Raw genomic sequence first — 25,704 nt, 5'->3', positions numbered from 1 at the left:
TTCCACAGCCCCTCTAAATTGACTTCACTACAAAATTGAGGCTTAAAAAAATATCTTAATACAAATGCATCTGAATATTCTAGTTACCATATCGGTATTCTAGAATAGGTTCTTGTGTCAATGTGTAATACAAAAAAATAAAAAAACATCCCAAGTAACATTTTATGCTAATTACTAGTTTCACATTTAGTTTGACATGCAGGTAGGAAAGACTCTGACAACTCTTAATGGAATGGTTCCTTTGAAATCAACATCTTAAGGTTTATTATCAGCTGAAGTGGAAAAACAATCAACAAAATGTTCACTGGAAATCAAAGCCCTTTCCCGAGGTGCTACAGTTCTCCTACAAAGAACTGATTACTCGTGTTCAAACATTTGCTCATTCTTCATAGCACCTGAACTTATGAACAAGTTATATTACTCCCAAATTGCACAATTCCCCGTAGCTATTTCCTGAAATAATAAATTATGCAAACAAAATTGTAAAAATAAAATAAAAATAAAAACTACTTAAATGAACAACATTGCCTAGGCATTCTTATTCAAGTTATTTGTATCACATTGTTTATTATATAATAGTTGTTGGAAATTATTATAAGATATAATATTTTTGTATAACATGTTGCCCTAAATATACAGTACTGTGAAAATGTCTTAGGCACATTAGTATTTTCAAAAAAGAAAAAAAAAAAGTTAAGCCAGTTATTTATATCTTTTGCTGTAGTGTCTGTAGGAAATATCAGTTTACATTTCCAAACATTCCTTTTGCTATTAATTGTAATAATCCAGTGAGACTTTTGTATGCACAAGGAGTCTGATAGCAGCTGGTGCTCCACACGGAGATCTGATCCCACCATCATTGATTCTGTCTGAGATTGCATGAAGAAACAGAAAAAAACTGAGACAAACTAAATCCAGAAGAACTGTGGCAACATCTCCAAGATGCTTGAGGAAACCTTCCTGCAAAGCTACAGTTTTTCCAGGTAGCTTTGTAGGAAGGTTTCCTCAAGTGTCTTGGAGACGTTGCCACAGTTCTTCTAGATTTAGTCTGTCTCAGTTTTTTTCCTGTTTCTTCATGCAATCAGACAGAATCAATGATGGTGAGATCAGATCTCCGTGTGGAGCAGATCGGCTGTTGTCAGACTCCTTGTGCATGTGCATACAAAAATCTCACTGGATTATTACAATTAATAGCAAAAGAATGTTTGGAAATCTAAACTGATATTTCCTACTGACACACTACAGTATTTACATTTATATAGATATAAATAACTGGCTTAAAAACTTTTTTCGTGTGAAAATACTTATGTGCCTAAGACTTTTGCACAGTACTGTACATCAATAAAAAAATAAAAAAGACAATGTGCAAGGCTGAGAACACATGTTTAATTGATTTACTATGTTAAATCTCTTCCAAAAAATAAAAATCTACACTAACCAGCAATTGAATGCAAGAACTTTTAAATCAAATGTACAGTAGTTTGTATATAAAATTAAAACATTTTATCAACATCTTAATGTGTTACACTGGACATGTACTGTCAGCATCACATGCCCTGCACTCCAGAAGTGCTCTTGTTTACATGGCGCTTCGGTGGAGAAGGATTGTTTCCAGAGTCCTTGAGAGCCCGTTTGTGGGATTTTATGAGTGTGTTAATGTTTTTTAGCTTTTGTCTCAGTTGTCTCGAAATGCGATTCCTTGAATGTCGTGTGAGGTGAGCGATTGGACGGCTTGTTCGGTTTAAAAACTTCAGGAAGGCCAATACATCCAGTAAGTAGTGTCTGACATTCATGTTACCGTTCTGAAGGGTCACCACCCACCTTAAAATAAGATTCAACAAGTTAAACATTTTAAATGGCCATTTAATTATTTTTATTTTTTTTACCTTTTACTGTTCTTATAAATATGAACATTAGAGATGATACTATTGAGATATGATGATAATTAAAGATGGCAAGTGAAAGGTTAATGCTAATTTTGTGTTCATTTTAAATATAAACAAGGTGGTCTAGCAGCCCAATAACAAAACACTGTTTCCTGTTCTTGGACACTGAGTTAAGATTTTTACATGAACATTCAATCACAATCATAAATCTATAAAACGCTAATATTTAAACAAATTCTAAATTATTTCTGTACTCACTCACTAATACGCTCCATGTTGTCCAAAAAGAGTAATGTTTTGATTGGAGGATATCCTTTTGTCATGTGGAGAATGAAATCTCTCACATGATTGACCTTCTGTGAAGTGTTTTCGTTCGCCTTGCATAGTGGATTTTTAGCCAAGCAATTCTTGTGGAAGCCTTTGAGAAGTTTCTCTGCACAAAAGGTAAAAACACAAAATGTCCATTAACAGAGTCCCTATAACGGCAATGTAAAATGCTTTAATACTTACAATTAAAATGATGGAAGTTGTAATTTAAAAATTCTGGCTAATATTAACGAGCCGATTAAGAAAACAAATAAAAATTATGTATGCCCAAAAAAGATCAAATGACCAATGTTAAATTAAAATTATTCATTTATAAAAATAATTGAATCTAATAAAAATGAGTCATACTCGCCTTCTAAGATTAAGACTGTAGTCCCCAAGTAACAGTAATCATGTGATCATAGTTAAAATGCTTGCATAGATAAAGTTGTTCTTACCATAATCGAGATCAGAATGTGGAGAGCAGACTGAGTGCTGGGAGACTTTTGTACAAATAATGGCTCGAATTCGGTTTTGAAGAACTGCAATCTGTATTTGGAGTTCTTCTCTGACTTTGGCAAGAATTAGACAGTTTTCACATTGACCCTTCATGGCCAGTTCAGAAACTGTGCTGACAAGTTGAGTGGTGGTGGTGGAAGACACTTGATTTGTCTGCATGTGGGTGGTCTGGTTTGAGATGCTATTAGAACAGACTTTTATGTGATCCTTCCTGTCCATGCTCTGTTCCTCAATGGCCTCTTCAGTCTTCAAATCTTCACTTTTGAGAGTTTGTACAGGATGCTCTGAAGGTAACAATTCCACAGTAGAACAATTGGTACCAATACATTTGTAATATATACACACACATATACATTTTTAATATGTACATTATAATATTGTGATGCCTAAAGCCTGGTTCACACGGCAAGATAATTAGTCCGATTTTAGCCCCGATTCACCCCTTCCGACAATCTTAAGGATGCTCCAATTATCTTAAAATAATCTGATCAGATATTCCTGCCGTGTGTGGTGTGTTAAGACTGCTCTCGTCTGTTCGGAAGGACGTCGGGACCGCTCCGATCTCAAATCGGGGATATCCAACATGTTGGATTTTTTTTGGCCCGATTTCTCCTTGTGTGTGGTGTCCCCCGAGGAAATGCCTGTGGACTGTGGCGTGTAGCCAATCAGAAAGCGAGGTGACGAGGCGGCGAGGAAGCACCGGGAAACAAAATCAAAACAGCCAGCGGCATGGCGCACCAGAAAGTCCGGTGGACGTCGGAGATGGAGGACCAACTCGTTTATATAACCAATAACGTTTTTTTTTGGTTAAAAACAAACTATCGCCACCGCATCCTCTTCGTCCGCCATGATTGTTTATTCTGAAGTCACGTTTGATCTCGAGGGATTTAGCATTTCAGCATACAGACAGATTTCCCGTCTGACCTGGGAATGCTCGGGAGTCAAATCGGTTTGTGTGTGATGTGTTGATTTTGCCATGTGGCTGCGCACCATACACTGTACGACCAAAACTGTTAGACCCGTGATTTTTTATCACCGTGTGTGGGGTCTCTCAGGTTCGGAAAATCGGCCGACAATTTTAAAATCGTCCCGTGTGAACCAGGCTTAGGGATGCTTTTTACACTAGCACTTTTGGTGCGCACCAGGGTTCGATTGATGTCAGAATTTGGTTCAACTTCATTTGGATGATGTGAACACTGCTATTTGAACTCGGATGCGGACTGTACTTGACTCTGCTGATATGAACACAATCACACTAAAAGTGACCCAATATTTATACCGTATGATTAGATAAAACTGTGGGTTTGTCTTTATTCTTACTCACTTTCTGGACAAGTGTGACTGACAGAAGCAGAGAGTATGTATATCTCATTTCTTCTCGCCTTCAGCAAAAATGGACTCCCTCGTTCTTTAAAACATTTGGAGTATGATGCTTTGAAAACAAAACCAAAGGTCCGAAAAACAAATTTATAGCTGCGTTTACAATGGCATAACAAATTTTTTTTTTTTTTACCCACATCTGACACAGATCGGAATTTGTTAAACACAAAAATACCTACGAGATCGTATTTATTCGCATCCGATCTGAACCACTTCCAAATGTGGTTTTAAATCAAGATACATATCCGATTTCTGGACATCTGACCTACGTCTAAACAAGAATATCCGATTCACAAGTTTTCAACTGGTCAAAATACCATAATATGCAGGCTACGCACATACGAGCGCATATAGTCAGGCACACAGCATAGTTTTGGTTGTTTGATATGTTCCATCGCGAAATAAACATTATAAAAGCTGAACAATCAACATATTCCTATGCCTTTAGGTTCGGTGTTAAAATGCCAATGTGAACGCTAAGCGGACCAGGACTAAATGTTATTTTGTTTGTTTTTTTGGTCCAGACAAACCGGACCAAGAGAACCAAACTACATGTGTGAACTAAATGTCATAATATTATCCAGTAAGTCTTTCATATCAACATAATAACATTAAATTCATATAAAAATATTACAGATTACTTGCCATTTCCACAGTAACGATCAGTTTCTTCTTTTAATTTGTTGAAAGTAAGTTGAACTGGGTGACTAGCATCTACACCCCCAGACATCTCTGGATCTTGCTGCATGCACCAAAACTCTGACTCGTCTGGGTCTTCCTGCTTCACTTGTACTGGGACTTCATGCTTCTCCTGTACAGGGACTTCCTGTTTCACCTGTACTTGGACTTCCTGCTTCACCTGTACTTGGTCTTCCTGCTTCACCTGTACCGGGACTTCCTGTTTCACCTGTACTTGGACTTCCTGCTTCACCTGTACTTGGACTTCCTGCTTCACCTGTACTGGGACTTCCTGCTTCACTTGTATGATGTCCACACTGAAAGAGGACGAATCTGGGAGTGGAAAGAGAGATGTGTTAAGATTCTCATTAAAGTTAATTGCTAAATCATTCATATACTGTATAAAACCTATCATCCCAGCATTTAAGTGGCCCATATGCACTGTAAAGTTTCAGGAGTGTCAACCTCATTTAAATACGGGAGTGAGTCCCCTAAATTATTATTCTGTGTGTGTATGGAACACGACTCAATCCAGAAATAATGATGATTGACACTGCGGTAACTATAGCAGTGTTCTGGTGGCTTGTAGTTGGTATGTTATTTTAGACAAAAGTAATATTACAGCAAACAAAGACTCACCACGTTCTACAATTTTAACCAAACCACCGTTAACAATGTTTAGTTTATGCTTGGAAGGCTGCTTTGCAGAGCGAACTCTTGAAGTGATGCCATGTTCACTTGTTATTTTGTGCCACTTGTTTGGGTTTGGCTCATAAAACAATCACGTTTATGGAGTATTAAAGGGGGCAGGGGTGGGTTGCGATATTTTTATCTCGTTTTCAATATGAAGCATTTGGATTTATTTTGGTTTATTATGGGCTTGTTCTTGTTCGCTATTTTTCCAAGCAAGATCTGGTAACACATGAGTCAAGGCTCGTACCTATTTCCCAGTGGTTTTCTTGCACTTAACATTCAGCAGAGAGACAAGTCTCTGATACGCGTTTGTTAATATCATATTTAACTAGTTGTTCGGTTTGGTTGCATACACACTGCACAGAATTTTTGTAAATGTGGTTGTCACCACATTCATTTTTCGAGAGTTAATTACTGAATTCTGTGTGTGTAAAGAACAGGATTAAGCAGCAAAAGGTGAATTTAACGAAAGTGAGCACGTGGCCAGTGTCTTCTGGATCAGCATTTTGCTCAATAGCAGGTGCTTGTTACGGAAATGTATATTCAGCCACACAGAAAAATATGTACTTGCCATTTCCATCAGCATCTTCTTGCACTTGCTGAAGTTTAAGTGAAACTGAGCTCCAAGGACCAAAACCGTCAGACTTCATCTCCTGTCCTTTGCTAGAACAAAAGATCACATGCTCTGAAGAAACTGCTAATAGTTACATATATATCCACAATACATTTTTTGAAAAACAAAAGCGCACAGCCAGAGCAGAAAAACACAATGAAACAATCGTCAAATTATCATGCAATGAAACCAGAAATCGCATCTCACTTGCCAAAGACGCCTTACACAATATCTACAAGGATATTAATTTAAACAAGGTTCAAATAATTAAGAAAAGTATTTCATACAAGAAAAAAAGAAAAAAGAAAAGACATTTCACTCACCGGTCGGACAAAATAACCGAAACTTCTGCAGGTGGTCTTGAGAATCCATTCACCGAAGGTGTGGATGTTGCAGTTTTCTCGTAACTTCGAAAACATAAAAAAGAAAAGAGTTAATTTTATACAAGGTAATAAATGCGTAAGCTAAACAGCTCAAAACAGTAGCAAACTCCACCAAAAACAAGTTAAACCATATATTACCACTCCAAAAGAAAAACAGCAACCATAGCGTCGGTTTTCAGACCCTTTGAGTCGCGCAGTTGTCTCCAGCGTGGAAAAGCAACACCGATGTTAACTCTCGTTTGAGCTCTTGCATGTTCCAGACGTTTTTTTGTCATAGCAACTTCTAATACGGTTTTTCTTTTCCTACCTTTGTTTCCTGTGCCAAGTGTTGTTGGTTGAGGAGGGACTACAAAAGGTGGCTGCTGTTTATATGCCATTGTCGTTCAGTGACCATTACAGTAAGCAACGCATTTGCCTCTTGAAACGCGCCTATGACGTGTGTTGTCCGCGCAAGCAGGGTGCGCAGAGGTATGTAAACACAAGGCGCGTTCCATTCGACAGGGTCCCTACGCAGTGTTCACTGCTCCCTATTCCCTACTCCCTGAACACAGTACATCAGTTGAAGTCATAGACCGTATGGTCAGTGGCGGCTCCAGAGATTTTCTGTTGCAGGTGCTATGGGGATGCTCAACGCTTAAAGCTGTAGTCTACGATGTTGAAAATCAGTTTTAAAAAACTCATCCCACCCCTCCCCTCTGTGCTACCTGATCCCTCCCACCGGGAAACGACCTGAACAACGTCACTCAGTCAAGCTGTGATCACCGGTAGTAAACATCGGACTGATAAAAAGATATGTCTGTAACACCTCACACCATAAAAGTATAAATAAATGCTTAACGTTACCTGCTCAACAAAAACTCAGCCGTGTCAGCGTCGGTTTTCAGTCCCAAATCTCCCTGAAGCTTCCTCCAACGGTCAATGGTGGACCCTATATTGATTCTACTTTTAGTCCGGCGTTCTTCACATTTTTTTTTAATCTCTGCTCTTTCCTCTACAGACTTTCTCTTTCTTCCAACCTTGACTGTAGGGGCAAGCAGGGGCCGCATGCTGCTGTCGGTTTGTTTTTTCTCCATTGCTGAGCTGATGCTACTTTGCTAGCTACCATAGACCGCTGCTCAGCTAGCCTGGCAAGCCAGACCTACATCAAGATGTTAGGTCTGGAAACTCACCATAGACACGCTCACTCCGAGGGGCGGGATAAACGGCTGTCTTTCAAATTCCCTCTGCACGCAATAGGACAGCGCTTCAACCAACCGTTTTCCCTAAGCGTTTTCCCAACAGCGGAGCTTAGTTGATAGATTCAACTTTTGCCAAATCTGGCCGGCAAAACGACGAACACATCTTCCTTTTTTTAAGAATGACTTAAGTGCCGTTCTTTGCTCTTTTCTCAAAGAAAAACTTAACTCCAAGTCCTCCAGAGTCGCGGCCAAAGCCGATTCGAAAGACCGTTGTTCTCCATCAGCAACTGCCGTCATTCTGTTTTCAAGTGGCAGCCGTCGCAACTCTGTCGTCATATGTTAAGCCCGCCCCCGCCTTCTCCATACACGACGTGATTGGCCTGACCCAATTTAGGTTTTTGCAGCTAGAAGGTCTATTGAGAGTTGCTAGACCCACCTGTCCGGCGGACAGCTTACATTGGTCAACTTCTCTGCAGCTGTACACCCAATAGATGTTGTACACCCAACAGCTGTACACCCAATTTTTCTCTTCATATTGTTAGGATTTTACTGTAGAACCATAACCAGCATCTAAACGAGGTTATTAATAATGAACAATCTTTGAAATCGTAGACGAGAGAAGGTGCTTTGAATTTTGGGGAGTTTCATTATGGAGTTCGCATCGGACCACCCTTGGTATACACATGCGTACACGCCCGCATTAACTATGCTCGTTCCACGACTATAAGCATATATACTGTATATATATGTAAAAGTATTCAACGCAAGGGCTAAAGACAGGGACGCAACTACCCAGTGTCAGAGGGGTATGCAGCAACAATTTTGGCAATCATCAATCTGGTGCACTTTGAGGGTTAAAAATTAAAAGCTCCAACCCATATTCAGTGTGCAAATTAAACAAAGAAAAATTCAAACCTCTTTTAGTTACAGTGTCAGTCTACATTACACTACTACATAATAATAGTTATCATATTAATCCCATGATAGTAATAGCCATATATTGTAAAACAAATGCACTGAAAAATAAAGGGAACTTTCATAATTAGTTTTGTACTAATTTTATACTTGAAAGAGTATTTCTACTTCACATTAAAGATGTGATTGGGCTAGCCCAGTGTCAATCAAGAAAATAACCAATGGGCCGCTGATCTACGTGTTTCATGGGGTGCCAGGAAAAAAAAACTAACGCTGACTTTTTTTGACAATGCATTACACCGGCACTAACCCATGCGCCGCCAATTAAACAAAACAAAACGAATGGGTCGTTAATGGGCCGTTAAGGCAACAAAAAACAAAAAGAAATAAAAGTATGAGATGTATCGGCCCAAAAAGCACGTCGGCCCACCGGGAATCTCCCGGTAGTCCCGATGGCCAGCAGTAGCCTACATGCCTGGACGTCACACAAAACAAAATACTACCTGTAGCCTTTCACCATCCACTTATTTAGCTGCTGTTGCATCAATTGACATGCCATCTCATTTTCCCTCTTTCTTTTTCTATTTTTAGTCCCCGACAGCTTTTTTGCTTTATCCATCTTTTTCGACGACAACTCACTAACGTCGTTCCTGCTCGCTCAGCGCTCACGGCGCCCGCGCCCTCTCGCGATTTTTAAATTATTATTTAATTCCTATTTTTAACAATATTACATTAAAATATAAATATTAAAAATTATTGGGGGTGCTGGGCAGGTGCTATGGCTATTATAGGGGGAGCTACAGCACCACCTAGCTCCTCCCTGGCGCCGCCACTGAGTATTTGGTATGGTTGAAGTGGACTGCTGACAATAATCGCTCATTTGGAATGCCCTGCAACGTCATCAAAGAAAGGCAACAACCGGGTCGCGCAGATTATAAGTTAAATAAATATTGTAATTTACTTTACTTTCAAATTTAAAATCATATAATAAGCCTATAAAACACGTAGCCTATCTAACAAATAAAAATCAAAACGTATTAGTTTATTAGACACAGAACGAGCAGCTGCGCTGCGTTTTTTTTATGTTGCTAGGCAACCACCGAAACAGCTTTCCTGTCAGTCAAGGAAACATAAAAATCAAATTTTATTCACTTTCTGTTAACATTGTGGTAGTTACGGTTCGTGAAGTCGTTAAGCTCTTGGAACCCCGCGAGAGCACCACATCCTCCATCATCGCACTCTCCGGGCGTTCAAAGCAACTCATCACTACAACAGAAGGCCCGAACGTCGGGCGCTTTTCTGCTCGGAGTTGCTCTTTTTTTCAACTGCAAAAACGCGAGGCGCAGCAGGCGACAAAACGCGAGGCGCCAGGGGCGCATTTAAACAGCGTGCAGAACGCTCACTGCCATAGGAAAACAATTGAAAAAGGCGCCTCTCACTGCAAAAAACGCGTTAGGTGTGATCGGGGCTACATCATACATGCCTCGTTCTTCTTTCTTTGCCATTGACATCCGACTGAACTACAAACTTTCCACTGACGTCTGTGAAAAAGGGATGCGCTCGCGCGTCTGTGCCGCTGCGCACGCAGAGATTTTACCCCTCCTGTGTTTTTCTCTTATCAGCTCGCGCACCACAGCTATGCGTTACTATATTTTATTTAATATTCCACTAATAAGATACATTTACTTCATAGACAATCTTCTTTTTATCCCCATTATACTCTATGTTGTCAGTGTTTCTTTGTCTGGACACAAGTGTAGGCTACCAATGCTCCCTGGTATGAGTACATGAACTCAGTATCGGGCCGATACTGATACTGGTATCTGTATCGGTGCATCCCTAGTTATCTATATATAAATGTGCTCTTAATAATTGTAGAGATCTCATCTCGTGCGTTTTCTTTCCCACCCGCAGCTGCATAGCAATGCTCTTCGAACTGAACATGTTCGTTCCTTCGGATTGGAATCTCACTTAAGATGGCGAAATACCCTGTGAAGTCCACTTCGCAGTCCACGTATGGTCGAATGGAACGCACCTATAGACTCCGAAGATGTCTACTGACCAGGTAATGTTTCACGATTTCATACAAATATTAGGCTACTGCATAACTTAAAATGTTGTGCTATCGAAGATGAACTACTGATGATGGTAATAGGATAGTTTGTCAAGCGTCAGCCTACTTTATAATAATAAAGTAACTTACCACGTTTGATGGCTTAATAACGTTTTTACATGATTGGAGCTAAATTACAAGTAATTAGCTTATAGGCCTACTGTATAAGTTCATGTGTGTTTTTGAGTGTACTGTAAACATTACAAAATGTCAGATGAATGAACAACCAAGTAAAAAATGACAGGCTATAACAAGCAAGCGCATCAGCATACAACATAAAACGTTTACAAATAATTGATTTACTTACAATATGGCAAGCCGTTTTAGCTTAAATTGTACCCAGCGTTACTCGTCGTAATTGCATTTTTACTAGTAAGAATTAAATTTGAGAGCTCTACAATTGAATTGTTACTAGTAAGAATGCAATTACAGAGCTCTCTAATTGAATTTTTACTAGAGTGGTGAGAACGAACAAAGCAGAAGAAGCATTTTGCAGGTTTTTTTTAACAAGGATAGGAATGATAAAAAAATAAATAAAAAAAAGTAATGGACAATACAAAATAAATCCGGAAGATGGCAGTAGTGCAACGCTTCTGAATGCAAGCTACCGTTAAACCCTAAAGAAGAAGACGTCCGAGACAGCAGAGAGTAGACAGTCAAGCAACGAGGTTTCTTTACAAAGATATAATAAGAAATTATATTTACTTAATTATTATGTAAAACGATATGTTATTGAGAATATTATAGTTACTTGTTCATCATTGTATCAGTGTTTTAATCGCTGACTTTAGCTTTTTTGTTGTTGTTGCATGCTAGTTAGTAACTTAGCGAGTAGCGAAGCGGCTAAGTTAGCTACGATGCTCAAGGAGTTTAGTTCGTCAGCGTTTTTCCTCTCAGTTACACTATTTATGCAAATTCTGAAAGTAAGCATTAATGGTCACTTGATAGGTAACGTTACATGATACTGTTACATGAAACTACAATCCAATGACATTTTTCAACATTGAAAAGGGAAAAACGTTACTTCTCGCGGTGATTATGCCCATTTTGTAGCTAAAGAAACCAAAGAACAGTTTTCACTTAACGTAACATTGCTAAAGTTGGACTAACTGACCTGTCCAGTAGAAAACAGGCAACTTCGCTGTCGTTTTTAAAAGATTTTTCCTGCATCAGCATCCTCCATCTGGAAAAAGCCACACCGATGTTAATGCGGGATTTCTGCCGTCGCCTTTCCCGACTTCGTCTGGCTGCATCATGTTTTCTGTTCTTTGCCGACAAAGATTTACGCTCTTGTGCAAAATAAGCGTGATCATCCATTTGTTCAAATTTCGTTACTACTACTTCGTGCAAGTTGCCTCTAAAAACACCAACGAAGAAGAAGAAAAACAATAGAGTGACAAAACGCGCGCTGTAGAGAAGTTTGTCTGTTTAGGGCTACTGTAGAAAAATGGCGACTGTGGTGTGAAACTCAGAACATATACTTAATTTTGACTTTACAGGGACTTTAAGAACATTGCTGCCATAAAAAACTGAGATCTGTACAATAATACATAATATAAGACTAGAGCAAACACAGTATAGCATCTTTTTATGTTATCATTTGGAGAACAGAACCACTTATACTGTAGCATTCATCTAAGATCTAGGTAGTTCATCTCAGTTCACCATGAAGTTACGTCTTAAGGCACATTCATAATTCATAATCTTAGATCATTCACTTTGATCTCACAGAAAACCCAATTATTATTCTAAAGGAAACAATATGATCATAAAGATAACAGAGTGGCAAAAAAACCTCTGTGGAGGAATAATTTATGAGGTGCATCACAAACACAAATCTGCGTGTACACAATCAAAGTTACAGTATGTGCTGATGCACACAGGCTGTTTTCATCATAGAGCATAAATTCACACTCCAAAGACCAGCTGAGGGATAACTGCAGTAATAACCGCAATGGCTGCCTGACCAAATAGAATGGTATATATTAAAGGTATAGTGGAGGATTTTCCCGAATTTTAGAAAAGAACCGCCCTCTCCACTTTTTGAAAAAATGCACATGCAATTATTACTTGTGTGTACTCTGTGTGTGTGAGTGTTAGTCCAAGAGTGTTGCACTCTACCTGCTCCTGAGAGGGAACGCCTATTAAACGTGTGCACGAGAGACGGCTAGCATCGCTAATCATAGCTTACATTAACTTTTACTAGCAGTGATTTTAAATGGATTTCTCCAAATAGCATGCCAAACTTTACCTGTCGAGTAGAAACTTCGCGACTGAGGCATCAGTGGGAAGCCCAACCTGTGCTTTTAGCGCACGCCAGGGTGTGAAATATTCTCCCAAAAACACTCTGGTCTTGTTTCTTTCTTCAGAGGCCTTTCTCTTCTTGTCATACAATTCGTAGACACTTTTTCTCTTGCGACCCTCAGACATTTTGAAAAAACCCGGTGAGAACGGCGAGCTTCAATTAATGGCTGAAACCGTAGCTCACCAAACATATACACCTGAAAGTGCGCATGCGCAGAAAGCGAAAACTACCTAGGGACGAGCACGTACGACGGCCTTACGTAAACATATCACCAGAATGATTGACAATTAGGAGGACCAATAGTCTTGATGATCCACCCGGAAAAAGAAAATCCTCCACTATACTTTTAAGTAATAAAAAAAAATAAGAATAGAACGAGGGTTATTTGTTGTTTTTATAATGTTTATTTATTTTGTTTGTGTTCTGACCTGATATTTCTCTTTTAAGTGTTTCTGTTTGCTGTTAAAAAAAACACTTAAAGATAAGGTTGTTATAGATTATTTATTTTGTTTGCATTCTGATCTCAGAAAAGTTCATTCAGAGTGGGCCAAAAAAAAAAAAAACTACAAAAGTACTTGATTTTTAATGTTCTTAAGTATTAAAAGTAAAAAGTACTGATCGATGAACGTTTATTTTGGATTATTAAACTGGCCCCCAGACAGAGCCTGGTTTCTAGCTTTTTTTTTCTCCATTCTGTCACCATTCAAACGTGCATGCCAATAGACTATAAATGTAATACTCATGTGCATGGCTTCACCGTTTTTACAGATTCGCGTTTTTGAAGTTTACACAGAGAGGACGGTAATGGAACGGTATCGTTTTCGAAAAATTAATTTTCATAAACTTGCACTTAAAAGTTTGCATTCTCAGCCCACCAAAAAGGCGTTGTCGTGTAAATAAACAGCCAGAATCCATAAAAAGTTTTCTGTTTTCAGTTGAAAACGTTGTCGTGTAAACAGCCCCTAAATGAATAACTAATGATTTTTAAAAGGAAAGAAATCAACGCTGAACTTCCTAATAACTTTCTACTAGATCTGCTGTACAGCCAAAACAATCTTTGTTGCATTCATTTCCTGTTATCACTGTAAAGCTGCTTTGAAACAATCTGTATTGTAAAAAGCGCTATGTAAATAAAGGTCACTTGACTTGTATAATTTTAAATGTATAATTTTATACTATATTTTATATAATCCTACTGCTAAAAATACATGGGGGATGGGGTGGGGGTGTTGCTGGGTCTGACATCATTATGAAGTATTATTATGAATTGTCAAGTAGCCAACACTAGTCAGTAAGAAGATTAGTGGATGCAGATACTGTACATATATGTATTGATCTGTAAATAACGGTTTTATTTTATAACCAAAATTTGTCACACAATCAAAACATTAAATATATTAAAATATCAATTTAGGTTTCTGATACTTCATGTGTGCAAATGTAGACTTGGAAATTAAGCTTTTTCCCCGTATTCGTTTAATTCACGGTACCGGACACCGGTTATTTTGCCAAGAGATCTCTTATTTGTTTTTTATACGTGTCAAGACATAGGAGAGAAAGACAATTTTCTAGAGAGATGGTCTTCATTCCAGCTTTCTCTGTTCAAAATGCGTGTTGACGAACAATATAAAAATAGACGTCACATATAACAAAATGCATAACATTTTAAGAAGAATGCCATGAAAACTAATAGTTTTATATCATTTGAAACTGCTACAGCAGTGGGGAAGATGCATGGGCATTCATTTGCATTATTTTATTGTTTCATTTAGTTTTTCACCTAAAACCTACCCCGTTGAGATGGTGATACACAATGTCCGCATTCAAGTGTTACATGCGATGGCCTTAAACAGCTCGCCCTTTTACAGCAGATTTACAGTAGTTACCAAAATATGATTTTCATTTACCATAATAAATCCTAAAATTAGGAGGTACCATCAGACGTGCGCACGCTCAAGCTCCGAGGATCTCCTGCACTTAACTCATTTTGAATCAGACTTATGAATTCATTGAATTGTTGACTGGAGACTTGCTCTGACCGGATCATTTGAATCCGCGAGTTGTTGTTGCCCCGAGAACAGATGCAATCAGATCAGTCCAATTCGTGAATGAATCATTCGGTGCAATTCCCAAACCGATTTAACATGGTTCATTGAAAAGAATCAGTTCGTTCACGAATCAGACAATGCGTCTTGGAGAGGGTGACAATTTCTTCAGTTCAAAATAACGAGGAACAACATGTTTTTAGGACTTTAACGTGTAAGGGGGACCCGCGGTGAATAGATAGAACATCATTTTTTTTTGTTTAAAATATAATCTCATTTGCAATCGGACCAAATTTGAATCTATTACTAAAGCCATCCCTAATTCTGTTGTCTGACTAATTAAAGAAATGCTCTCTTATTCAGTCTCCATGATCCCATCTCCCCACACTTTCAGTTGAAGGCTGTGATTTTAAAGGAAGCCAACTTTCAAACTAAATTGTTAGAAATAGATTCAACAACATTTCTTATCCTATAGTAGCTTATAGAAACTCAATTTAACAATTTCTCAAAAGATACCATTTACATAGAACCAAATATTTAAAATTCCCTTTACCTCCCAAAGTTAAATACATTAATTTAAAAATGTTAAATGGGATATATCCATCGAGTGAATATTTACGACTTAGATTTGACTCAAATAAATGTTTATTTTGTGATGATACTGAAACCATGGAGCATCTGTTTTTCCACTCTATGTATGTGGAGGCCTTATGGTCTGATATTTATGACTGGCTTTACCCAAAGATACCTCACCTTGAAGACTTCACTGCAAATGACATTTATGGACTTAATAATGAACAATAACAAAGATAACTTCCTGGTTAACAATATCCTCATGCTTGGAAAATTTTATGTACACAAATCTAAGTATCTGAAGGTGAAGCCAATGTTCTGTGCATTTCATGGTGAATTTGTTTCTTATACAAAAGCCCTCAAAAAAAGAAAAATGCAATGAATCTTTTTTCCATCATAGAAGAATATGATTTACAAGAAAAACCCCAGCCCCTTTAATTTTATTTTTTACTACTATTATGATGATTTCCTGTTGTATTTGTGGGTTTTTTAGTGCACCTGTTCTGTATGTTCTAATGTAAAGATTTACTAATATTGCCACATTGTTTGTACATGAATAATTGTTCAATACAAATAAAAATAAAAAGATCCTGATAAGATTTCTAAGGAAATGTACAATTTCTACAGTAAACTGTATTCCTCCTCTTATTCACTCACATATGGCGATGCTTTCATTGATCTGATTAAGTATATTAAATACCTTATTTTTCATGTCTAAAGAAATATCTGAATCCTGCATTCTTCCAACTATTATGTAAGGGATTATCACTCTCATTCCCAAACCTGGGAAAAATCCTAAATTAATAGACAACCTTAGACCCATAACTCTGCTTAATAATGACTATAAAATTTGAACTCAAATTTATGCAAACAAATTAAAAACTGGAATTTCAGAGAGACAGTCAATTGGTTGATGACACAACCATATTCATGAAAAACATTGAGCAAGTTCCAAGAATTCTCCAAACTATAAGCTAGAGCTTTTCTGTAGGGCGTCTGGTTTAAAGGTACACTGTGTAGGTATTTCTTCCATCTAGCGGTGAAATTGTATTTTACATTCAAACGAATAGTGCTCTTTAGCGCCTCGCTTTTTCAAATTTGTGTTGCAACTACGGTAGCCGTTATGTACCAAGAAGCTATGACAACATGTCTTCCAATAGCACTTCATCGAGTTTAACTATATGTTCTACTGTTATGCTGCCTATATAATGAATTACACAACCAAGCAATGAAAAAAAGCTTGTAATTTAGACCATAACATTGACTTGCCTGTCGAGAAGAAAGCAGGCAACTTTAGCGTCCCTTTCAAAGTCTTTCTCCTTCATTTGCTCTTTCCACCTGGGCAGATATCCGATATTTACCCTTATTTTTTTAATTCACCGGTCACGTTTCCTTTTAAATTATTTTTTTAGCTTTTTTGGCGACAAGGATTTCTTCTCCTGTGTCTCTGCAAAAGTATGCTCCTGCATTATGAAGTACCGTGCAGTGCAGCCTTTCAAATTTGCCGGGGCAGTGACAAGCGCCTCTCACTGATCTCCTTGTCTGTTAATTTTACACCAATGAGGAAATATTTATGAATAAAGACATTGATTTTTAGCTAATACTTAAAAAACTACACAGTGTACCTTTAAAATTAAATCTGAAAAAAAGTTAATTATTACCAATTCATAACTTTACTCTGTCAACCTTTTATAACATTCCTGTTAAAGATGCTGTTAAACAGGTATACACATTACAAAGGATAATACCTCACTTAATTACCTCAACATCTGGAATAATCTAGAGAAGTGTAAATCTTATTTGAATTTGTGGTCTCAAGACATTTATATTATTAGCCGAATTTTTCTTACAAAAATGGAATGCATTTCTAGACTCATCTACCCAGTTTACTCAATCTCATTTCCTTAGAAAGCAATCAAATCTATAAATCAAGCTAACTTCAATTTTGTCTGGAAAAGAAAAACACACTACATTAGAAAAGGAATTTTGGTAAAAGAGTATGAAGAAGGGCTAAAAGCAATCGACATTGAATGTATTAATGGTACTATTAAAACGGATTTTGAAAAATGAAAAAAGTTTTTGGTTTCATATCCACGGTCAAATCTTTATGAAATTAGGAGGCGTCAATCTTCTCCTTAGATGTGATTATGACCTTAAAAAACTCGTTCCATCAACTGGTTTTACTTTACTGGAAAATGATATACGCATAATTTCAGTCCCCACAGCATCCCTTTGTGGAATTATAGATATGTGGTATTTAGGAATAAATCTTTTTTGACGAAAATTGGTGGGAGAAAGGAATATGGTGTGTGATGCATACATACTTATTAGATAATACCCGAGTTATGTCTTTTGAGACTTTCTGTTCACTTTTTAATTTATTCGACAGAAAACAGTATGATAAAAAGCAACCCCACAATCTATAATTCAGATGTTTTTCAACTTATCTCAAAAGTTATGTAGCCCCCTGTCTTCCTAAGTTTCCAATATTTTCCAGTTGAAGTTAAGATTTTAAGAACAAAATATCTTACATTTCCAGTTGCACCAAAAGCAAAGAAAGTGCATTTTAAAATTCTTAATGGAGTGTATCCATCTAGAGAAGTTTTAAGATGTCTATTTGGTCTTGATGTTAACAGTTGCTCTTTTTGTGTTCATCAGATTGAAACAACAGAACATCTGTTTTACGATTGTAAATTTGCCTGTGCCTTTTGGGAGGATTTGCATTACTGGTTATTTCCTAACTTTGAAGATTTGCCTGTATTAACAAAGGAAAGTATAATATTTGGTATGTTTATGAAAGATGAAACGCATGACTTGGCAGTTAACACATTTATTATTCTTGGAAAATTCTTTTTACACAAGAATAGATTCCTGAAAACACTTCCAAACTTTTATGTTTTTCATAAGGAACTGTGTAATAACTTCTTAACGTTAAAATGAATGAAGAAAAAGAATGCCTAAATCTTATCTACTTTGATAGAGGATCTTAAACTTGCTGAAAACCCCTAGCCTTTTATTTTGTTATTTATTATCTACTCGAATGTATTTTTATTTACTTCTTTATTTATTTATATTTTCTTTATCAGGGGCCTGTTTCAGAAAGGAGGTTAAGTGAAAACTCTGAGTATGTTAACCCTGAAATGAGGGAAACTCTGGGTTTTCTGTTTCAGAATGGGAGGTATGTCAAACCTGAGAAAGCAGAGTAAGTCAAGCCCGTTTCTGAAAGAGAGGTAACTTATACTCTGAGTCAGTTACCATGGTAACTTACTCTGTGAACCTAAGCTGGTCAGGAGCAGGTTTTCCTCGGTAAACCCAGAGTTTATTTCGGTCTCCTCCCCTTTTTTAAACACCGCTTTCATTCTTTCAGTACATTTTTATAAATAAAATTAATATTTTATTAATAAATAAAATATTGCTATTTTTACTGCTGTTTTTTTCAAAAAAAAATGTATAAGATTAAGTCTATATAACTCCTTAACTGGCAACTGAAAATACAGTAGTAGATTAGAGTTACATAATGTAGTTCTAAACAAATTCTACAGAATTAAACTGTGGCATTTACTGGAAATCACTGAACTGTGTTCATCTGTGCACCAGAAGTTGATGGACCGTCCTCCTGTTGTTCTTCCACACTCTGGGGGCGGAGGGAGAGATAAGAATACCCGTTTGTACTTAGATTTAAACTTAGATTCTATAGGCTAATCCACATAAAAATGTGAAAAAATCTGAATGTGTAGATTGTTTGATGTGTACACACATAATATTAACATTACCTCTGTAGGCCTCTCTGTGGTTGAGTAAACTTTATAACACTATTTGTCATCATTTCTGGTGTATTGAGTAGGCTACTTACAACTGCCTGGGGTTCTGTTGGGACAGGAGGCTCCAAAAGACAGATATTACCACCAGAATCGGTTGGGACCAACAAAAAACCTAACCCCCAAGTAAAATAAATGGAAATATCAAAAATAGCCTGTATAAAAAATAACACATATGTAAACCTCTTACATTTTATGAAGGCCCTTGGATCTTCGGGAGTGACTGGCTCTAAAGTCCCTCCAGGAATTCCCTCAGCCTTACCTGATTGAATTATGTTTTTATATTTAATTTTCAGCTGCTGCCATGTTCTTTTAATACCTGCAGGATTGCCCCTACATGAAAATTAAAATTAGGTTGAATAACATACTGTTCTCCCAGTTTCACCTCTGATATTATAACAGTTGGGTAAGTTACTTGTATTACTAACTACAAATGACAACAGGATAATTAGATTAATGTAATAATGACTATCTTTAGAGAGTATTGGTCTACTTATTACTAATTACTAAATCCCAAATCAACCTCAACCACTTGAACATTACAAGGAGAGACAAGAAACTGCACTTTTAATGCTTTCAAATAAACAATATACAATTGCATGAATTATTCTTGAATTGACCAAAGTGTTTAGAGGGAGAAGGTTACGTTAAAAATATACCTTTTTAAAATGCATGTTAAATATACAAAATTGTTCTATAGTCTAATGCAAATCAGATTTTACTTTAAATTACAGAAGAATTAAGAGTAATCCCTTTAATTAAATTACAGTATTTAGATTACTTGGTAATTAATTACACCCAACACTGTATAACATTAATTAAAATGTAAACGTAGCATTGACTCAAGCAACTATTTTCTCCCTAGCTAACTCTCTGTACTTCGCTGCTGCAGCCGATATTTAAATAATAATAATAATAATAATAATAATAATATGTGTTCGTACTCTCCATATACTTGCAGAAGCACATCCAGTTCTGCTGGTGAGAAATATGCAGACCTCTTTTTGTCTGGCGCTGTTGCCATGGTGACTCATAATATCTGCGCTCCACTGATAATGGCTTTTTATAGTTGTGGTGCACGCGCTTAACTCAGAGTCAGTCAACTCAGAGTAGATTGAACCAACTCATTTAGCTGTTCTGTAACCGAAAACTCAGAGTTTCCCATCTCAGGGTTACAGGTCAATTCAGAGTTCAAGTTTTAACTCAGAGTTGGTTGAACCTCCTTTCTGAAACAGGCCCCCAGTCAAAAAAAATGTATGTATATAGAAATGGCTCATTCTAAGGTAATAAAAATGTAATGGTTCATTTTGTAAGGTATTTATACACCACTCAAAACATAGTTATGTATATTATAATGCATTTCTGACAATAGATCCTCATAAATTTTACACACTGCACCTTTAATTGGGATGCAGCTACGGGGTGTTTCTCAAATGAAAGGCTGCATCCTAGACCAGTCCTTCTGAGGCTTCTTAGGCTAGGCTGCTCCTCATAGAATGAGATGGTTTAGTTAGGTTTATATCACACATGTTCCCACTCCCACGGTCACGGCACGAAAAAAATACAATTAAAACATAATTTTGGAAGAAATGTCATTTTACTTCAAAATGTCATTTTACTGTCATTAGTACATTTTACTAGCGGAGGATCTTTCCGAATTTTAGAAAAGACCCGCCCTCTCCAATTTTTTAAAAAAATGCACATGCGCAACAGACTATCTGCTCCCGAGAGGGAACGCCTATTAAACGTGTGCACGAGAGAGCATTCACTAGCCTAGTTCTCCTCGTGCACGCTCTGTTTACAAGTTGCTGTTGGCATGGCACAATTATGTTGCAAATTATAAACTAACTCAAAAACATTCATGCAAGACAAAATGTCAAATGCCCTTCCGTGTTTTTATTTACTTATTATACTGATCGATTGAGGACTCAAGATATGATCTGCAATGGAGAAGTAGCTTGTTGCATTTGTGTAATAAATACTATGGTGAACACATTGGAATTATCAAAAATGAACACACAAGGATTTAGAACATTTCAGCGTGATACCATTTACCATTTGGTCATAAGGCTACTTTAGACAAATTGAGATGTTTACCGTGTCTACGCGGTGCATGACTTGTGTCAGGGCTAGCATCGCTAATCATAGCTTACATTAACTTTTACTAGCAGTGATTTTAAATGGATTTCTCCAAATAGCATGCCAAACTTTACCTGTCTAGTAGAATCTTCGCGACTGCGGCATCAGTGGGAAGCCCAACCTGTGCTTTTAGCGCACGCCAGCGTGTGAAATATTCACCCAAAATCACTCTGGTCTTGTTTCTATATTCTGCGGCCTTTCTCTTCTTATCATACACTTCGTATACTTTTTTTCTCTTTCGACCCTCAGCCATTTTCAAAGGAATGGCTGAAACCGTAACTCATCACACATAATACACCTGAAAGTGCGCATGCGCAGAAAGCAAAAACTACCTAGGGACGAGCACGTACGACGGCCTTACGTAAACATATCACCAGACTTAGGTGGACCAATAGTATAGGCTACCCACCCGGAAAAAGAAAATCCTCCGCTATACCCTTAACTAGCTTTTTAAGAAAACAGTAGGGACAACCATCTCTGGTCTCCCATACCCCTTTTCCACCAAGGCAGTTGGAGTGCTGGTTCAGAGCCAGAGCCTGGTTTCAAATCAGTTCTTTGTCTTTCGACACCCAAAGCACCAGCTCTGAACCAGGAAAAGTGGTTCTTAAGTAGCACCAAAACATTGCTGGTCTAGAAGTAAGAAGTGTCAGGGGCAGGGGGCGGGGTTACCGTGACCAACAACACGAACAGAAACCTTTCTTTCACGGTCTATGACAGAAACTTGTGACCGCCATTTTTAAATAGCGGCTAATCAAGTTAATAGCAGCTCGATTGTAATCTCCGTCCATGCAAGTTACGGCGAGCAGCACGAACGCGTTGGATTCGCCGTGTTTGGATGGCGTAGGTTCGCAAAGCCATGAGCATCAATAGTAACGCAATGACCGCCATTGTTGATGGAAGGCTTGTTCGAGGTGGCTCGGAGCTGCGGGAATGTTTGGAGAGCATACGACTCCTTGTGCTTTTGGATCGCTTTCGCAGTGCTTTGATTTCATGCGCCGGTCAGTCTGCGAGAAGCCTGGTCTGTTTGTGTTTGGCGCTGCCGCGCTAGCGTTGCTGGGCAACATGAGATGTATACAGTGACGTAAGATCAGGCTCTGTGGTGGGTGGTGCTCTGGCCTGTGGAAAGGCAAACCGGTTTTTAGAAAGCTCGTCAGTCGAACCAACTCCGAACTGGCAATAGCTCTGGCTCTGAACTAGCACCCGGTTCTTGCTGATGGAAAAGGGGTACCAGTGGCTTACATTACAGGCAGTTTAGTGTTAAAGCTGCGCTCAAGTAGTTTTGGCAATTTCTTCGCAGGTTTCTTTTTAGAGCTCCCCCTACAGTTTCGGAATAGATATTTGAGAAAACTGTCGTAAACTCATTGGCAACTCTCCCCCCTCCGGTCACGTGCATTTGTTTTCAGAGTAGCCGGCGAACGCACGGAGCCATGTCCACTGAAGTATGTATGATACTCAGAATAGGCTAACGTTACTCAGGCTAGCTAGCAACTCTCGTGCCGGTTTCTGCATTATATGTCAAGTCAGCACGATAACATGCAATATTTACTCATTCTGAGGCAGACGACAAGCTAAACGAAAGCATGATTTGATCTCGATTTATTGGCGAACTAAGTTACACAAATAAAACCGACAGAGGAACGGCCAAACAACTACAGAAAACAAACGTGTTTGCTAATGACAATGCTAACATCTAAGTTACAGTATCTAGCGAACTAGTAAGCCCGTAACAGACAGCGATCATAATAAAAACCTTTACAGACAATAGCAAACATCCTGAGGTCACAATTAAGTTACAAGAAATACAAATAGGCAAACCGGTTTTTAGAAAGCTCGTCAGTCGAACCAACTCCGAACTGGCAATAGTTCTGGCTCTGAACTAGCACCCGGTTCTTGCTGATGGAAAAGGGGTACCTTCCAATTAAACACAGTTTATTCCAAAGATACTTACAAGTGCAACAGCAAGAAGGCCAGGTCAGCATCGGATTTGCAGGCTTCGGTTTCTCTCAGTTCTCGCCATTCTGAAAAAGCCGGTCCGATATTTACTCGAGTCTGACTCCTTGCTCGGTCAGTCTGCCGTTTCCTCTTTCTTTGGTCCTCCAACAAAGCTTTCCTAACTTTCTTCTTCTTTTTTACCGGTTCAGCCATGACGAAAGTTTGAAGAACTCAATATCTAACGTTACCTTTTTCTTATAGCTAGCCGGATCCTGGATGGGGGGCGTGTACGTGTGCAGTGCCGTTGGGGTTGTTACAATATATTTGGTTACAATGGGTGGAGCTATCATGAATATTCACGAGACCATAGCGTGGGCGGGGCGACCAATACAAGCGAGTGGAACAGAAATTATTAGCGCGAGCGCCTCGTTTTGTTTTATGGATTATTTATTTCAAACAGGTAATAAAGTTGAACGAAGTTAAGCTTAAACTAGTCGTATATATTTTATAAATAATGAATCGTTTTGTAGCATGTGTTTCAGTATGAGTTTACCTGAACTATTACAGACCTGATCCTGTAGGAAGCGTTGCAAGACCTACAATAAAGGCATATATCTCCAAATTTTCCCAGATTAGTTGTTGTGACATTCTATGATTTAGAACTGTTCGTTTCTCATGAATGACTGAGATTAGGATCTTTAAAGGTGTGTGATTGCTGTTTAAATAAATATTTACAAATATATTCTTGTCTTTATTCCCAAAGTTGTCTGCATATTATTAAAATAGCCTTTAAATTATAGGCTGATAGCTCAAGACAACATAAGATCTTGGAGTTGCATGTTGCATGCTTTGGATGTTGCTTTATACTGACTCAAATGAAAATCTTTTTGATACACAACCTTTACTTTATCAAAGGTTATCATAAATGTTAAGCTTCAGATGCATTAACAGTTGTTTTCTCTAGCAATGCTTTAGAACATTGGTCAAATTAATTGATAATAATGACTAACCATTAATCATAAAAATTAGGCCTGCATCTTATCAGTTTAGTAATGTTATCATTCTTATGTAATCTTTTTGTAAACAAGTGAACACAAAAACACACTGGTGTATAAGGCATGGGTATACCAAACAATTAAGGAAAGGTATATTTATAATATTTGAATAATATAGTAAATATTTTATTAGTCCTGCTGTATTAATTTTGTCCTTGATGTTTTTCTCTTGTCTAACATTCTTGTTTTTACAGATGAATATGAATAAAATATGTAATTTTAAGACACTGTATCTTACTATAAAAGTAATTTCGTTGAATGAATGCTTTAAAAAAACTCAATAATTTTTACACAGAAATATGTTGAGGCAGATGTTTTTGTTTATCAATTTTAAACAGTCTAGATTGTATTTAGGACAGGTAGTTAACTTTTATGCATATTGTTTTATATTATAAAAATGATATATATTATATTCTTTAAATGAGAATACTTTTTAATTATATGTCCATATCCCACCACACCTGAGAAACGTATTTTCTGACCACTATTTCTGTGCAATTTACTATTGTACACAGCTTTGGCCAATCAATAATTGGTTCAGTACATATAGTTTGTGAAGCATTTAACATCCAATTAGCTATGGTGATGTTTTAAAAGAATAACGAATCTCAACCACAAATCATATAAATAAACCTACCCATCTTTGTTGAATCTGTCATTTTGGCTGTCAATATAGGCCTAGATAAGGAAATGTTTAAAACCTTGTATGAATTGAAACAATCTGGAAAGGCTTGTTTCTAAAAAAATGAAAAATATGTCCTTCTTAGAAGAGCACAGAACTTCACAATGAGAGGTGAGTTGAGTAACATTTAGTGATTTCTCTGTCTCTTCATGATCAAAACATACTACTTTTAGATGAGGTCATATATATATTAGGCTATACAGTGAGGTTTTTATTTGCCCTAGATGCAAACACCCTTAATTTTGTACTCCCCATGCATGATATCAATGAAAGACATTTTTAAATTTGGCAGTGCCAAATAAAAAACTAAATTAAATGAATCAATTTGCTAGAGTTTTGTCTCTGTTTTATTACAATTAAGTGCACTTACCTTTGGAATGGTACATTCAAAACTACAAATTGAGTATAACAATACTTTAGTTGGACCTTGCTATGTATACATCAATACAATTGAAATAATTATCACTTACTTTGACCAACGTTCTAAAGCA

The 25,704-nt window shown here is 37.5% G+C and overlaps 2 protein-coding genes across 8 annotated transcripts in view; one reads left to right on the top strand and one right to left on the bottom strand.

Moving 5' to 3' along the window:
* Positions 1 to 489: 489 nt before the first annotated feature.
* Positions 490 to 23,800, bottom strand: LOC309484135 (uncharacterized protein). Of its 7 annotated transcripts, none has more exons than XM_082150364.1 (8): positions 23,493 to 23,800; positions 11,779 to 11,847; positions 6,399 to 6,482; positions 6,034 to 6,125; positions 4,737 to 5,102; positions 2,651 to 2,995; positions 2,145 to 2,319; positions 490 to 1,821 (listed from the first exon to the last, which is right to left on the bottom strand). In XM_082150364.1, exons 1-8 carry the CDS (start codon positions 23,687 to 23,689, stop codon positions 1,548 to 1,550), a joined length of 1,602 nt encoding a protein of 533 aa, XP_082006490.1. In that variant the 5' UTR covers positions 23,690 to 23,800; the 3' UTR covers positions 490 to 1,547. The 7 variants fall into 7 exon arrangements, with proteins under 7 accessions (XP_082006490.1, XP_082006491.1, XP_082006494.1 ...); XM_082150365.1 differs by lacking the exon at positions 23,493 to 23,800 and adding an exon at positions 12,916 to 13,374; XM_082150368.1 differs by lacking the exon at positions 11,779 to 11,847 and having other exon boundaries at positions 23,493 to 23,795.
* stk31 (serine/threonine kinase 31) overlaps positions 7,809 to 25,704 on the top strand; it is a 62,216-nt gene continuing 44,320 nt past the window's right edge. The window contains exon 1 of the mRNA XM_082150522.1: positions 7,809 to 10,616. The gene's annotated coding sequence lies outside the window, so the exon portion shown is untranslated. The remainder of the gene's footprint in view (positions 10,617 to 25,704) is intronic.

Source organism: Leuciscus leuciscus (assembly GCF_965113295.1).
Source record: "Leuciscus leuciscus genome assembly, chromosome: 20".
Lineage (NCBI taxonomy): Eukaryota > Metazoa > Chordata > Actinopteri > Cypriniformes > Leuciscidae > Leuciscus > Leuciscus leuciscus.
This window is presented reverse-complemented; position numbering and strand designations above follow the sequence as displayed.

Bases quoted from the DNA above. Each gene is read 5' to 3' on its own strand.
- LOC309484135 (XM_082150364.1), bottom strand. From the start codon at position 23,689: ATGGCTGAACCGGTAAAAAAGAAGAAGAAAGTTAGGAAAGCTTTGTTG. The intron at 6,483-11,778 runs GTCAGTTAGTCC...ATGTTTTCGAAG, and splicing joins GCCTGTTTTCTACTGGACAG to TTACGAGAAAACTGCAACAT. The intron at 1,822-2,144 runs GTGAGTACAGAA...TCTTATTTTAAG, and splicing joins AACATGGAGCGTATTAGTGA to GTGGGTGGTGACCCTTCAGA.